Raw genomic sequence first — 15,187 nt, 5'->3', positions numbered from 1 at the left:
TGTGATTATTTTTTAAAAGTCTTATTACAGTTTTGTAGGAAAGGTAGTGGGGTTTATGACCTGTAGAATTTATTTGGTTTGGCATTATTATAACACTAGTTTAGTAAATGCAGATGTTTTTCTTAGTATATATGCAAATAATTATGGAGTAAAACCATGTATCCTCAAATAATGTTAGATAAAATGTTATGTTTAAAATGTGATAAATGAATCTCTGTGGGGATTGAAATGATTATTTCCTCACTCATATTAGGAAGTAGGTAAACACGAAGCACCTACCATGTAGTGAGCACAGGTTAAAATAAGGTTTTTCAGGGTGAGTCTTGACAGCAAGTTCTATAGCAAGTAAAAAGGTAACTTTAGCTTACCTCAAGAGACATTGCAGACCTACTTTATAAATCACCTATGTAATTAAAAACCCTCTGTCTTAAGCAAGAAAGCAATGGAATTTCAGAGATGGGACATCACAATCGGTAGTAAAACCTCTTTTTACTTACTATTCTTTTCTTATTATGGACTTGTAAGTTATGCATTTCACTTAATAGAAAGTCTGATATTTATTCTAAGGCTAATCCTCAAAGGCATTACAATAAAAAAAGTTAAGTTTCAGATTTCGAAGAATCAATAGAATAAATTTCAATCTCCAAATGTCTTCCACAATAAGAAAAAAAATTCATTTAACTAGAATGTTCTCATAGAATCATAACATCTTAGCCTGGTACTAAAATAACTTTTCTAACTTCATGTAGTTACTTCTTAGATGCTTTATTTTTATCCACATGTTAATAAAAATTGGATGTAGTTTTTAAAACATCTTATATTCAGAATCATCTTATTTCATCAAGGCAGAATAATTTTACTAAATTTTTAGTAATAAAATTCACACTTTGGATAACTTACAGAATTTCTCAAGTAAAGGGTAACCATATCCTATTTGAATATTATTTTAATTATTTCTGAATCTAATAATTGGCACACTAAAGAGAATTAAAATTGATTTCATGATGTCTAAAACTTGATTTTTAGATAGTTAAAACCTCAGTCAGTTGTAAAGGTTTATAATCAGACATCTTCAAAGAGCAAATATATTTATAATGGTTTTTGAGACCAAATTAGTACTTCTTTCCCCTAGGGAATAAAATGGAGTAGGATGATATTTAAATGGTTCAAAAGCATGAATTAAACTACTTAAGAGGATTTAGGGAAATTATCCTATATGGACTATTTGTTCTAAATATAAAAATTAGCAAGAATTTCTATCTAATATTTCAAGACATGACTGTTGAAGAACAAATTTAAAAGTGATAAAAAAGCAACCTAGTATTCAGGGAGTTAGCTGTAAAAAGATGCCATCTAAATTAAAGAAAACCACGACTAAAGAGTTGACTTTTCTTTCTTTCTTATCTTTTCTTTTCTTTTTTTTTTTTTTTTTACAAAAACAATCCCACCATGTCTGTATTTATGGTTGAACCCTATGACTTTTTCCATATGTTTAATTACACACTTCAATATAAAAGATATCTTTAAATATCAAAAATTAGGCAAGATAGAAATGTAAGTATTATTGGATATTACAAATTTTAGGTCATTTAGTAGTAAAATATATGGAAAAAATTTAAATTGGGGATGAAAATGGTACATGCATAGTTTTTGAGAAAAATATAAAATGTAGCCAAAATACATCTTCTTTAAAAACATGTCAAACTTCTAGTTTTTATTTTCTTTTGCCAATTGAAATATACTTGCATTAAAACCATTGCTTTTAAATCTATAAAAACACATCAGTCTGAGTCTCCTTGCTTCTGACTACCACCTCACTCACAACTTAGATGGGACACATATGCCTCCAAAATTAGAAAGAAACTCATAAAGTAGAAGCTCTACCTTCACTTACTTTTAAAAATGCCACTGACTCAATAATAGGTGTCATGTGCAACTTAAAGTGGAGCTGTGAAAAGTACCCTTGGTTTAAGTTAATTTGTCAGAATTTTGGTTGTTAGTATTTGAATTTTTGCTCTGTAGTTTAAAATAAAATTCTCATTTCCAGATTTTATATATATAACATACATATATATAATATTTACATTATATATATATATATATATATATATATATATATATATATTCCATTCCAGAAAAAAATATCAAAATGAGTCAGAGCCATTAATTCAATTCCAAATAGCCAAAGGCAAACTGAAGTTCAAGATCCTGGTCTGAACATCAATCAAACCATGAGGGGATCATACGTATTATCTGTGATACTGAGTGCAACAAAAAACAGACACACACACTCACAATCTTTTTTTGAGAAGTGCATGCAAAGTAACACTCTTTTGAAACATAATTAGAAATTCACAATGGAGATAGAGAAATATGAAGCCTACCTGTGGGCTTTGGTCCTAAGTGTCATAAGCAGTCCTTGCCACCAAAGCACAGCCTCTCCCCCATTCCCAAACAAAACAAATATATAGAAAGGGTGGCGCACATTTACGCCACAAAGGAGATAGCTCAGGCTGGGTCACAAAAAAATACTAACTAGAAAATTAATGAAATTGAAAAGATGATTCAGCACATGGTTTTCTTTCTTTAATTCACCACTCTATTGTCCAGTCGGCATTTTCCTGCTGTTTGGACTTTTGCTCTTACTAATCTAAATAATTACTTAAATCTCTATGGCAACAAAATCCCATCACATTCAACCAAATATATCCTCCCATATGTGTACATCGTAATGTTATTTACTCATTTGAAGAGAAATTCTTTATCACTAGTAATCATCTAACCCATAAAATCATCAATCTTGGGATTAAAAAGAATGCTTTTTAGAAGCAGAAAACTAATATCGATGATTTGAGAAATTCTGAAATATTTCAATGACTAAAATTCAAACATAACAAAATTCAGACGAAACCTTAATTTATGATGTTGTGATAAGAAATCTGTACTATTTATGTTCGCAGATGTACACTCAAATTCCAAAAGTCTGTGAACATCTTTGAGAACAGCTCCAACTTACTAACACTTAAAAAGTAAAACAAGTCAGGTTATGAAGCTGTATATTGTGAAGATGGATGAATTAGCATTTCTTCCTTTTTATTTTCTATTTTTGTTTCATTTGTTACAGAGTCTTTGCTTCTGGAAAAATCCTGGCTATATTACCACCAAGCACACAAATGCATAAAGGTGTTATATTCCCAGAAACATCGGGAAAACTTAGACAAACAAAAGCACTCAAAAGCACTGATAGATGTGGATGAATCCACTACAAATATGGAATTAATTGCTTAGTATCTATCTCCACTAATTACATGATCAGAAAATCTATTATAAGTAATAGGTAAGGACACTCACTAACAAGAAACACAGCAGCTACAGGAAAGTCCTAACTAAAAAACATGTTGCGTATGACTCAAATCTGATTTGCCTCCCATGGTGTTCCGTGTTCGTTATGTTTCTGATGTTCTTTTGTAAGTGCCCTTCTCGATGGCATTGCAGCTTAGTGAGGCAGGTTAGGACAGGTGAAGGTGCCATTTATACTTTTATATGATCAAAAAACTGACTTATAAAGAAGAGGATGAAAAAGATTTGATGTGAAAAGGACAATGGATTCACCAGAAGTCAGGTTTGGCAATGGGGAACATTAAAATAAACAAAATCAAAGGAAAAATTGTATTTTTGTGCCTCAGATGTTGAATATGAAATTAGGGGAAGAAGAATGCTTTTAACAATGAGTGATTAAAAATGCCCTCAAGTTTTTCAATGCTTACTCAAGGAGATTGCAATTTGATGAAAACTATGTTGAGAAGATTTAAGACTATGCCTGTTTTGGGCGGAAATGTTAATAGAACATAACAGGCGGCATCATGCTGTTTCTTCGACTGGTGAAAGTTAGCATCACCAAATATCAATGGGTTTCCTTACTTGTGCATGCCATTGTGGGTGGATCAGAGTCCCTCCTGAAATAATCCTTTTCACAGACACAAGAGGTTGAAGCTTCCTCATGGGTGTAACTGTGAGGTGGACATTTGCTGCAGCTCGGGCTGTGAGGTGAGGCTTTGAAGAACCCAGGTCTGCACACTGTCAAAAGAAATAAGAGACTAAGCTTTTCCCAGGAACAGTTGCAGTGTTTGTTTTGTGAATAATGTATCATTTGGAATAGTATACACAGATTACAGGTAATACAATCTTGGCATGAATTTCAAGAATTTTTCATAAGCTTCTGAATCATAAATACCAGACTATTCATTCAGATAATCAAATATTTATCTAAAGTATTAAAATTAAAAATGTATGGTATGTACATATATCAATAATTTTATGCCACAGGAGCTTATAAGAAATTATATTTATGTAGACAAGTGCTTATATGTATTTAAAACTGAAGCAGTGCTGAGTACAATTTTACTGCTGCTACATTGGAGAACTTCAAATTATCCTATATAATCTTACAAAGGCATGATAGACAATAGGCACTCAAAATTTGATATTAAATAGAAAAATAAATTAATCAGTAGATCCTAAAATTTTCACAAGTTTTGTTAGATTAGAGAGACTACAGAAATGAGCTGGTCTATCATCCACATTATATTAATTTCAGAAGTCACATTTTAAGCATTTGTTTTAGATTTTCTCCATTTTAAATGTTTTCTTTTGAGTTTCTTACTAACTCAACATTTATACATTCTGATATCAGTAATACTTATATACCATACACGTTGTAATGATTATAAATAATAAAAACTATGCCTTATTCAGTTTTGCATTTGAAGTACTTATTTCAGTGTTTGACAACAATAGAATTTTAGAAAGTGTCATGAAATGCATGACTGAATGAATGGAAGAGTATTACTGAAGAGTTTAGAATCACAGGAAGGAGAGGTCTGCTGATAATTTTGCTAAAAACTTTTCTAAGTTAGTTGATTAGTAAGTATTTGGTGGTCATGAAGCCAATCTCTTTATTCTGTGAATTTCAGAGATTTTCATATCCTTCTTTCTTCTCAAAGGGTAATAAAGTCAAACTTCAATGTTCCTACTAGTTACTCTGGGCTGGTTGCAGACTGCCAAACTGATGGTTAGAATACTTTTTAGAGCTTATTTTATAGAAAGGTAATAAACTGCATTTATTTTTAATTTTCAAAATTAACTGCATATACTTAAGAGTATTTATTCAAGAATCAATGCCCATTTGCTGAAACTTATAGGTGAACTTGTATTTCAATAGAAATTTCTGGTAGACATAATGAATTGGAGCTAATTTTCATATGCTATAAATGATCCTGGGTTTTAGTAATCCATGCTAAGGCTTTCTGCCATCTCCATGAATAATCAGGAATTGGCAAAAATAAGAAGGTACTTTTTTCAGTAGATCTAATTATGGTGATAGTAAAGCCTTAATGCTCTTATAAATTCAGAGAGAATGTGAAGGTATTTGAAAGATAAGAAGAGCTTTTTGATAGTATTAAGGACATTCTTGTAGTAAAATGATTAAGAGAAGATTTAAAATATTATTTTTCTTATAATAGGATTGCTATAGCAGCCAATGCCATACTTAGCTAAGTTATCCAATTTTTCTTCTTTTATCCTTTTAGTACAACCATTCTCACATTAAACTCTATTTGCTTTCAAAAGTATGAAATGTCAATCCGCACATTCTGCCTATTTGAAATCCATTTATCACTAATGAAACATTCTTTTCTTTATAATGAATGCCTTTCAAACTAAAAACTTTATGCAAGATCATATACAACACTATTATTCAATCCTGCATGGGAGCTTTGGAAACAAGAAATAATATAAATGTAAGTAAAATGTAGAAAAATGTACCATTTTGCTCGGTAGTCTTAATAAATTTTTTTCAGCGGGAGTGGTAGACCAGAAACTCCGCTAGGTAATAGACTGCAATGGCAAACAAGACAGGTAAAGCCTCGTCTTTGTGAGTCTTAAAAATATTGCATCAAATAATTATAAATATGAGCCTGCAATCCTAGCAACTTGGGAGGCTGAGACAGGATAACAAGTTCAAAACCCACCTCAGTGAAAGCAAGGTGCTAAGCAACTCAGTGAGACCCTGCCTCTAAATAAAATACAGAAAGCCTATAGAGCTGGGGATGTGGCTCAGTGATGGAGTACCCTGAGTTCAATCTTTGGTACCCTCCCCCCACAAAAAATTATAAATATGATTATGCTAGCAAACAGAAAGAAAGGTGGAGGCGAATATGGACCACCTCATTTAAACAGGAATATCAAAGACTTCCCTTAGGAAGCAGAGTCCCTGATGAAATTTGAGTTTAGGAGATTATCTAATTGAGTCAAAGCTTAGCAGTGTGTTAAGGGGAGAAATCCTTCCAAAGGACCTTATGAGGTAGAGAACACATAGGTGAAAGTAAAAAGACTGATGAGGAAGACAGTTGAAATAAAGTGGAAGAGACAAATTTATACATCAAAGTTGGTGCCAGTTCACAAAACTATAGTTCTTCTAAGTACATACAGTCCCCAGCTTGCAATGGTTCAACTAAACCAGCTTTCAACTTTACAACAGTGTAAAAACATAAGTGTTCAGCAGAATCTGTATTTCAAAATTTTAATTTTGATCTTTTTCTGGGCTAGTAATAAGTAGTAAATATTCTCCACAGTGTGGGAAGTTCACAATTAGTCACATGCATCAGAAAACCATATATAAAATAAGTTTCGTGTTTGATGACTTTGCCTAACTGTATGCTAATATAAGTGTTCTGAGCACATTTAAGGAGTAATAGGCAAGTTAGATGTTTTAAATGTATTTTTTGGACAGGATATTTTCCATTTACAATGGATAAATCAGTATATAACCCTATTGTAAGGAACATATGTAATGTGGACTTTATTTTACAATGAAAGGAAGTGATCATAAAAGTCTAACAAATTTCATATATTTATAGTAAATGCATATTTTTAAATAGGGGAGCAATGAGATCAAAGTAGCATTTAAGCAATCATTTCAGAGCTGCACGAAAATAGATTGGAGAGAGCAAGAACAGAGGCAACTGGCACTTTTGTTTCTATTACATTGGTTCAGAGGCGCTGCTGCTTAACTAGAGTGGTCCCAATGTTGACAGATAAGAGTAGGTGAGTTCAAACAGGAATAAGCCCAAATCAAGTAGATTTCATAGCATATTTAATGAGTAGGAAATTGTAACAGAAAATGCTTGTGCCATTTTTCTCAGATTAGAGAACATGAGATATAAAATATGTTTTAGGGAACATAATGAGTAATGCTTAATGCATTATTTAATTTGAGGGAGCTAATGAAAGCTAAGTAGAGGTAAAGAGAAGAAAACTGTGTGGTTCAATATTATCTGAGAAAAAATATCACCAACTAATTATTCATTGTCTTTGGAGTCATAACTCCAAATCCCAATGGTGTATGCAACTGCGTTAGACAATCATTATTGCTATTCCCTTAGTTTACTTTATGTCCTAATATCGATGTGATTATTTTATAGCATCTTCTCTTCGAACTCTTTACAAGTTATTTTCCTTCATTACTGCTTAATGACTACATTTTCTCTAAATGGAAATCATTAGAGAAGAAGAAAAAAAATTTCTAAATTTTCTACTATCAAATATCCAAATTTATAAACAGTTGTGCCCATCCTCTCTACTTTTCTTCCTATTAACATGAAAATGTGTCCTAGCTCATATCAAGGAAAATTTTGATTAAGGATCCTCTCTCTACTGATAAAACAACTCAAGTGTCTACAAATTTTTTGACTGAAATGAAAACATAACAAACCATCATCCTCACTTGACTCCAACCTCCCGGAACCTACATAATGTTTTTTTTCTACCTTCAGAACACAAATTCTTAAAACATTTTTTCCACAATTATGTGTGTGTGCATTTATGTGTGTGTGTGTATACACACACACACACACACGCACACACACACACATACTTATTCTAAATCACAGATTGATGCTCTCCACTGAAACTACTGTTGTCAAGACACACTCACTCCACACTCACTCCACACTCACTCCTCACAGTATTTGACCATGCTTTCTTTTGGGAAGCTTCATTTATTTTCATTACAAAATTCCAACATTATCCACAACTTTCCATGCAGTATTTAAAAACCCTTCAAATGTCATCTCTGATCACACTGACTGTCTCCATCCACTTTAACCAGTGTATAATTCCCTGTACCTAAGGAACTTCTCTGCCTCTCAAATCAGGAAGAATATTCCAGGCCCAAAGCAAAAGGTATACATAAACTAATTATTTTTAAAAGACTTGAAGCCCATACTAAAGGATTTAGATTTAATCTGAAGACATTAGGGTATTTATTTTTTGAGGGCATGTTTCCTGTCAGCACTGTGGTCAGGTGTGTTTGGAATGTGATGAGAAAATAAAAATTGTTTTTCACACCTGCGAAGCTACAAAGTATTGGGAAAGATAAAAAAAATAAGCAAATAATGGTCAATAAAAGCAAACCTCACCTTTTACATTTTAGTAAAGACAATGTTTAAAAAATATTTAGTAAAATTTCTCTAAATTCCAATTCAATTTTTTTTTTTCAAAAAACATAGGAAGATAATGGAGCACAGTTGTTTCACACAATGATGTCTTACATTATCTAGATGTTTTTCGGAAAACACTATTCAAATTCTATTTAAGATGATCAAGGAATGGGATACAAAAGCCTGCACCCTATGTAAATATTTTATGAGACTCTCAGCAATTCAGAAAGGGAAGAAAATATTTTAAATAACTAATTCTATCCATCCAAGTTCATTTTAAAAACTATCTTTCTCAAGATCCATGAGCCAATTCCCATAATTGCATGTTCTTTGCCCATTCATGTCTCGAACTTTTGAGCAATTTATTTAGCATCTCTCTTATGACAAGAGCAAATTTGATTAGAAATTTTTTAAGATCTTCAAAATTAGCACTAATTCTGGAACTGACAATCTAGATTGATTTTTCACATTACTTATTCTCAACTAAATTACTTTTAATATCTCCAATAGATTCTAAATTTAAAGTCATTACCCTGTATGTACCTAACTGTACTCACTTTTTAATTCAAAGCCAACACTCAAGGAATACAGCTACCAAAAAAAAATTATAAGTAATATAGAAAATAATAACTAATTTATTAATTTAAAATGTCATAATTCACATTAGAATAAAAAGACCATTTGAATGTTTACATGTATATTTCACATTATATTATATATGTAAACATACACATATAAATATATATATAATTAAAGAATATGGAAACATATAGTAATTAGGAAATAATTAACCTTCAGAAACATGGCTGGATTTATCCAATTACACTTTATTGAGAATAGCAGAAAAATCAGTACAAATAAAACATATACTATAGCTCTATTATGTGTGAATTATCAGAGGATATAAACTAAGGAAAATTTTCTTTCTTAGTTGACTTTTGAAAATGATGGATACAGAAGAAATAAAATGGAGACAAAACATGCCCAAATCTATAGAATACAACAAAAGCAGTCATAAATGTGAAGTTTATAGCAATCAACATCTAATTCAAAAAAGCAGAAAGTTTTCAAATAAACAACTTATCACTACATCTCAAGGAACAAGAAAAAAAGAAAAACTAAACCCAAAATTAATAGGAGGAAAGAAATGATAATCAAGGAGAAATAAGTAAAATATAGACTACAAAGAAATGCAAAAGATGAACAAAATGAAAAGTTGGTTCTTCAAAAAGATAAACAAGGCTCACATACTCTTTGCTAGAGGAAGAGAGAGACACAAAAAGACACAAATAAATCTAGAGATGAAAATAGTAGCATTATAACTGACAACACTGCACTGTCATTTTTAATTATTAGTTTTATTAGATATTTTTCATAACTATACTTTCAACATAAATTTTCAGTATGAACTTAAGATGTTTAGCAGTTTTGTTTTCCTAATGCCTAAAAGTAAGTCAATTCAGATATGATACTTCAATATTAGCATGTTTAACATATGTATGAAAATGTGTGAAAAACACTTTAAATATCTGATTTTGTATTCCCTACTTTATGAAAATTTTTGAGTAGATAAAATATTCAGGAGATGCGAAGAACTGTTTCTGTTGTTAAAACAAATATATTTGAAAATAACATTGAAAGATTAGGTGAATTTAGTATAAACTATGCTTCAATTAAGGATTGGAACTTTTTAAAAATTTCAGCCTGTCTAGTTTTCTTTTTTTAAAATTTTTATTGGTTCTTCTTAGTTACACATGACAGCAGAATCCACTCTGATAAAATTATACAAGCATGGGATATAGCTTATTCTAAGTAGGATCCTATTCTTGTGGGTGGACATGATGGTGAGATTTACTTAGGTATTCATAAGTGTACATAGGAAAATTATGTTAGATTTAGTCTATATCTTTCCTATTCCTATTTCCTCTCCCTTCCCTCCATTTCCCTTTGTCTAATCTACTGAACTTCTCTTCTTTCCCTCCCTCTCTTCTATCTTCTATTTTGGTTTCCCTTCCACATACCAGCAAAAATATTTGACCTTTGGTTTTTTGGGACTGGTTTATTTCTTTTAGCGTGTTAGTCTCCAGATCCATCCACTTACTGGCAAATGTCATAAAGTCATTCCTCTTTATGGCTGAGTAGTATTCACTGTGTATATATATACCACAATTTCTTTATCTTTTTGTCTGTTGATGGGCATCTAGGTTGGTTCCATAGCTTGACTATTCTATCTTCAAAATTTTATTCTATTTCAAACATTTCAAGGTGCCTGAAGAAGAGTCCATCTTGACCTCAAAAGATGCACAGTTGTTTTATTATGTCATTGGTTCTGTGAGCAAATTGTTTTTTAGTTTTTCACATTTTAAATTCTTAATAAGTAATGAATATCAGCTTTCAAATGTGTCTGATCAATTCAGTTCTCTGAAAATTTGTATTTTATAAAAGAGAAAATATAAATTAACTCATACTGAATGACCTTTTAATTTTAAATAATAAAGCTTTATTACCTTCTTTTTACTACGCTTTCAATTCATGAAAGCATTTTTTATAAAAATCTAGGAATTGGGGGGATCATAAGACATGGAGAAAACTACCTGTTACATAATTTTGTTAGAGCGCCTAAACTTTAGAACTATGCCTTGCAAATTCTTTCCAAATATTGTTGTGCATTATTGACCATCTAAACTTGTACTTCTTTTCTACTTTCACAAACACGATTAAAGCTTATACTAATTTAGTAAGAATAGAAAAAAGCCAGAAAACTATGTTTTTTAGAATGAATTTACTATGGTAACTTGCATGAAAGGAGAAATCTGTGAATGAATGCTATCTTATTTGAAACCATGAAAAAAGTTTTGTATTTATTGTAAATAAAATACACATTATTTTTTCTAATTTAAAAGATACCCAACTATCCCACTTTTAGTTTTCTTTTAGCATAGACAAAATTAATTTTTGTGTGTAAGTTGATTAAATTTAATGACATCTAGGCATTATGAAAAATTAAAACTAAAGATTCATATAATATCATAAAATAGTATTTTGTCTGCTTTTAGAGTGTTTTTCTTTTTCCTCATTATTGGATGGTTTAATCAATTATGTCCCGAGGTCCTATATATGCAACATACATTTAAAAATTTAAAAATCGAGCAATTTTACAGTGTCATAAAACTTCATAGGTTTTTATATATGTATAATAGATTTAAAAGGATTGTTGGGACATAATGCAACTTTCACATTAACATGAATGCTTGCTGCCATGATAAGTAGGATGCAAATATTAAGCTGGATGATTTATCCCATAATTGAAAAAAAGTTGAATTGCCTGTGTATTTCATTTGAACTATCCATTATTTCTAGAATGAGGTAGTGAAACTTATTTTGGTTAATTCATGTTTGTATTATCATGAAATAAGTTCAGTTCTGAACCATGAAGTAAATATGTTCTAATTAATACAATAAAACTGTCATGTGGGATGAAAGCTTCCAGAAGAGCAAATTGTTATGGAAGATAAGCATAGTCAACTCAGTGTTTTGGCCTTGAGCATTAAGGTAGAAAGATTGTTTTCTGTCACAAACCTTTCTCCTAATACTATTGGACAATATATCTTAGTTCCTTGCCCCAAACAACAATCTTGCTGGTGTAACAAAATTATATGTCCTTAGTTCACATGAAAAAGTATGGATTGGGTATGTATTATTTTTAAATGAAGAATAAAACACTACAAGTATTATTAATGTATTAGTGACTATGTCTTCTCCTTCAAAAAATCCAACAATGACTACATCGATAGGAAAATTTATTCCTCACTCAAGGCAGAGAATTAGTGCCCAGACTGTTATTTATTTTGTGTTTAATTAAAACATCAATAAGGTGCTGGGGATATGGCTCAGTGGGTAGAGTGCTTGCCTTGCAAGCACAAGGCCCTGGGTTCAATCCCCAGCACCACAAAAAAAAAAAAAAATAGATAAAGTATAACACTATAACTTTTCTTAAAAAACAAGATTAAAATCTTGCTCCTTGATTTTGAGAAAGTCTACTTGCTTTAAATAATGTAGCATATTTGTAGATATAAATGTAGGTACAATTCAAGAAGTATACAGAACTTGTAGTTTTTCCAAATGAGTTTTCTTTAAGTTATAAAATGAGATTTAAAACAAATCAGGACATTTTGCAAATATTTGATCCATATTTATGAAGTGTTATTCCTTTTATTTGAAAATGTATAAATAAGCTAAAGCAAATGATTAATGTAGTTCATTTGTTAAAAGCAGTTATATATTTGCTACTCATTTCCAGTGAACAAGTGTCCTACTGGATCTCAAACAAATTTAGATGTTAATATTCAGGAGCTTAATTATGTATTCACAGAATGGGAAATGCATACCCAAAGAAACTTGATGAAAACTGTTCTTTAATAACATACCTTATTTCCAGAAGTTTTACCCAGGCACACTCTAGAATATATTTCCCAGCACTACAATTTACATTATTTGTATTTGCAATGCTTTGTTAACTTATTTTTTTTTATTTATTTGATATGATCCAGTGACATAGAATTATTCCATCATTCCCAGAGTTTATTTTTATAACCTAGGTATCTGCAATCTCAATTTAAAAACCAGAATGGATCCTCCCCACTCCACTCCAGAAATCAGAGCAAGAAATTAAAAGAAAGCTGAAAAGTAATAACCTGAAAAAGTGGATCTTAGGGAAAAAATGACTTAGAAAAAGTACATAATTAGAAAGAAGGTTAACATTCTGCCACCATTTCTCAAAACATTCCCTCCTCTTTTGTTACCAAATGATAAAGACATCATAATAGTGGTAGGCACACTAATAAAACAAACTGACACTCATTCGGCATGTTCACTACAGTAAATAAAACTCTGCATAGATTCAGATGACTTCATTAGTAAAAGAATAATCTGAAGTCAATAGCATTGATATCCCATTGTACAGGTACAAGGCTAAGCAACATGTCTACATTCTGAAAACCAATGAATTGAAGAATCCAGAAGTTCCCCATAAGTGTATCTGCTAACACAATTGACTTTCTCTGCAATGTTCTGCTGCCACTGACCATTCTTAAGGATGGAATCTTATGGAGAACACTTCCAAGTGTATCCTATGTAGTCTCAAATGATTGACCAGTCTCCTTTCAGCAGGATCTCTATTTGTTACTTTTTTCTCACTGCTGTGTTCACCACCATGCCTGTTCCTAACTTTCACAGTTCATGTAGCTGAATACTACCTTCTCATTGGCTATTGGGTTATGGACTTTTAGGTCACATAAACCTGAATTTAAATCTTCATAACTTTATGTTTCACCTGGAGACAAAATTCCATTATCTGTAAATTACACCTTTCTTATGCATAATTTGCAAGGGTTTAATAGACATATATATTCCTTATAAATATTTGGAATCAGATGCCGGCAGAGACTAAGTGCTTAATAAATGATAGTTCTTTAAAATTATTATAATGATTACTTTGAATAATATGTCAGTAGTCATTGAGTTTTAGCCTCGGTGGTACTTGTCCACTTTCATTCAAAACAGATTCTATCTCACAATCACGGGACTATAGAACTAAACATGATCTTGAAGGTGACTTTCACAGGCCTGACAATCTACACACATACTGGGGTTGCATATAATGATCAGCAGTGGTTTCTTCCATCTCTCCCCACTGCCCCCCAACTTTTGTTGCCAAAGAACCATACTAACACTGAAGTGAAAGTAGCCTAAAACCTAAATAAGGAAACAAGTTTGAGAACTTTTCACTATTTAATAGAGACACAAATACATGAAAAAGCCTGCCTACAGTCATACAGAAATTCAAGACTAGAATTCTGACACCTGACTCCAATACCACGCTCCATCGAACACAGTATTAAATTATTCTCAGAAGGATAACGAATTATTTTTCAGACTACAATAGACCTCATAGAAGCACATGGCATTGAAAGCATTTTCTTAGCAGCCTTTACTTCTTCCACTGTTCCTGTTACCTCAGGTTCACGATACACTTCCACAATGTCATCTGTTGCAGACTCAGTTCACTACATGGTAGGCATTTATGGAAATAAGTGTAGAACTGGTACAAGCAAATTCCAAATGTGGAGCCCATTAGAATTTAAAAACATTAAGAGAGTGAGCAAAAAATAATCACATAGAGACAAAGAATGGATAGGTTGGGTAAAAGTGGACTAAATACAACATTGACGGTAGTTACTACTGAGAATATTTAACATACTATTAAGCATGATATGGCTGATGATAGATGAGCCTACAAAAAAATAAGCAAATAAATTTGTCAAGAATAATATTAATTTAAAAGATACTTCCACCACAAAGGTTATAGTGCTATGTTTTTTTGTGCTTTTTGTTTGTTTGTTTGTTTTGTTTTTTCAGGGGAATTGAACCCAAGAGTTCTAAACAACTGAGCAAAATCCCCAGTCCTTTTTATTTCTTATTTTGAGGCAGGGTCTCACTAAGTTGCTTAGGGCCTCCCTAGGTTGCTGAGGCTGGCCTCAAACTTAGGATCCTCTTGCCTCAGCCTCCTGGGATTACAGATGTGAGCTACTGTGCCCAGTTATAGTGTTTTATACTGATCTTACAATAACTCATTAAACATTGACCAAAACATCATGAACATGAAACATAAATAAGTACACATAACTCTT

The 15,187-nt window shown here is 31.6% G+C and overlaps 1 protein-coding gene across 7 annotated transcripts in view; it reads right to left on the bottom strand.

The window, feature by feature from the left end:
• Epha5 (EPH receptor A5) overlaps positions 1-15,187 on the bottom strand; it is a 345,949-nt gene that overhangs the window by 169,007 nt on the left and 161,755 nt on the right. For 5 of the 7 annotated variants that reach the window (XM_047566737.1, XM_047566736.1, XM_047566738.1 and 2 more), the window contains exon 4: positions 3,922-4,077. The exons of the other annotated variants lie outside the window; for them this stretch is intronic. In XM_047566737.1, the coding sequence (XP_047422693.1) occupies positions 3,922-4,077 (156 nt within the window). The remainder of the gene's footprint in view (positions 1-3,921; positions 4,078-15,187) is intronic. 7 annotated transcript variants of the gene reach the window in all.

This window comes from Sciurus carolinensis, chromosome 10 (assembly GCF_902686445.1).
Source record: "Sciurus carolinensis chromosome 10, mSciCar1.2, whole genome shotgun sequence".
Taxonomy (NCBI): Eukaryota; Metazoa; Chordata; class Mammalia; order Rodentia; family Sciuridae; genus Sciurus; species Sciurus carolinensis.
This window is presented reverse-complemented; position numbering and strand designations above follow the sequence as displayed.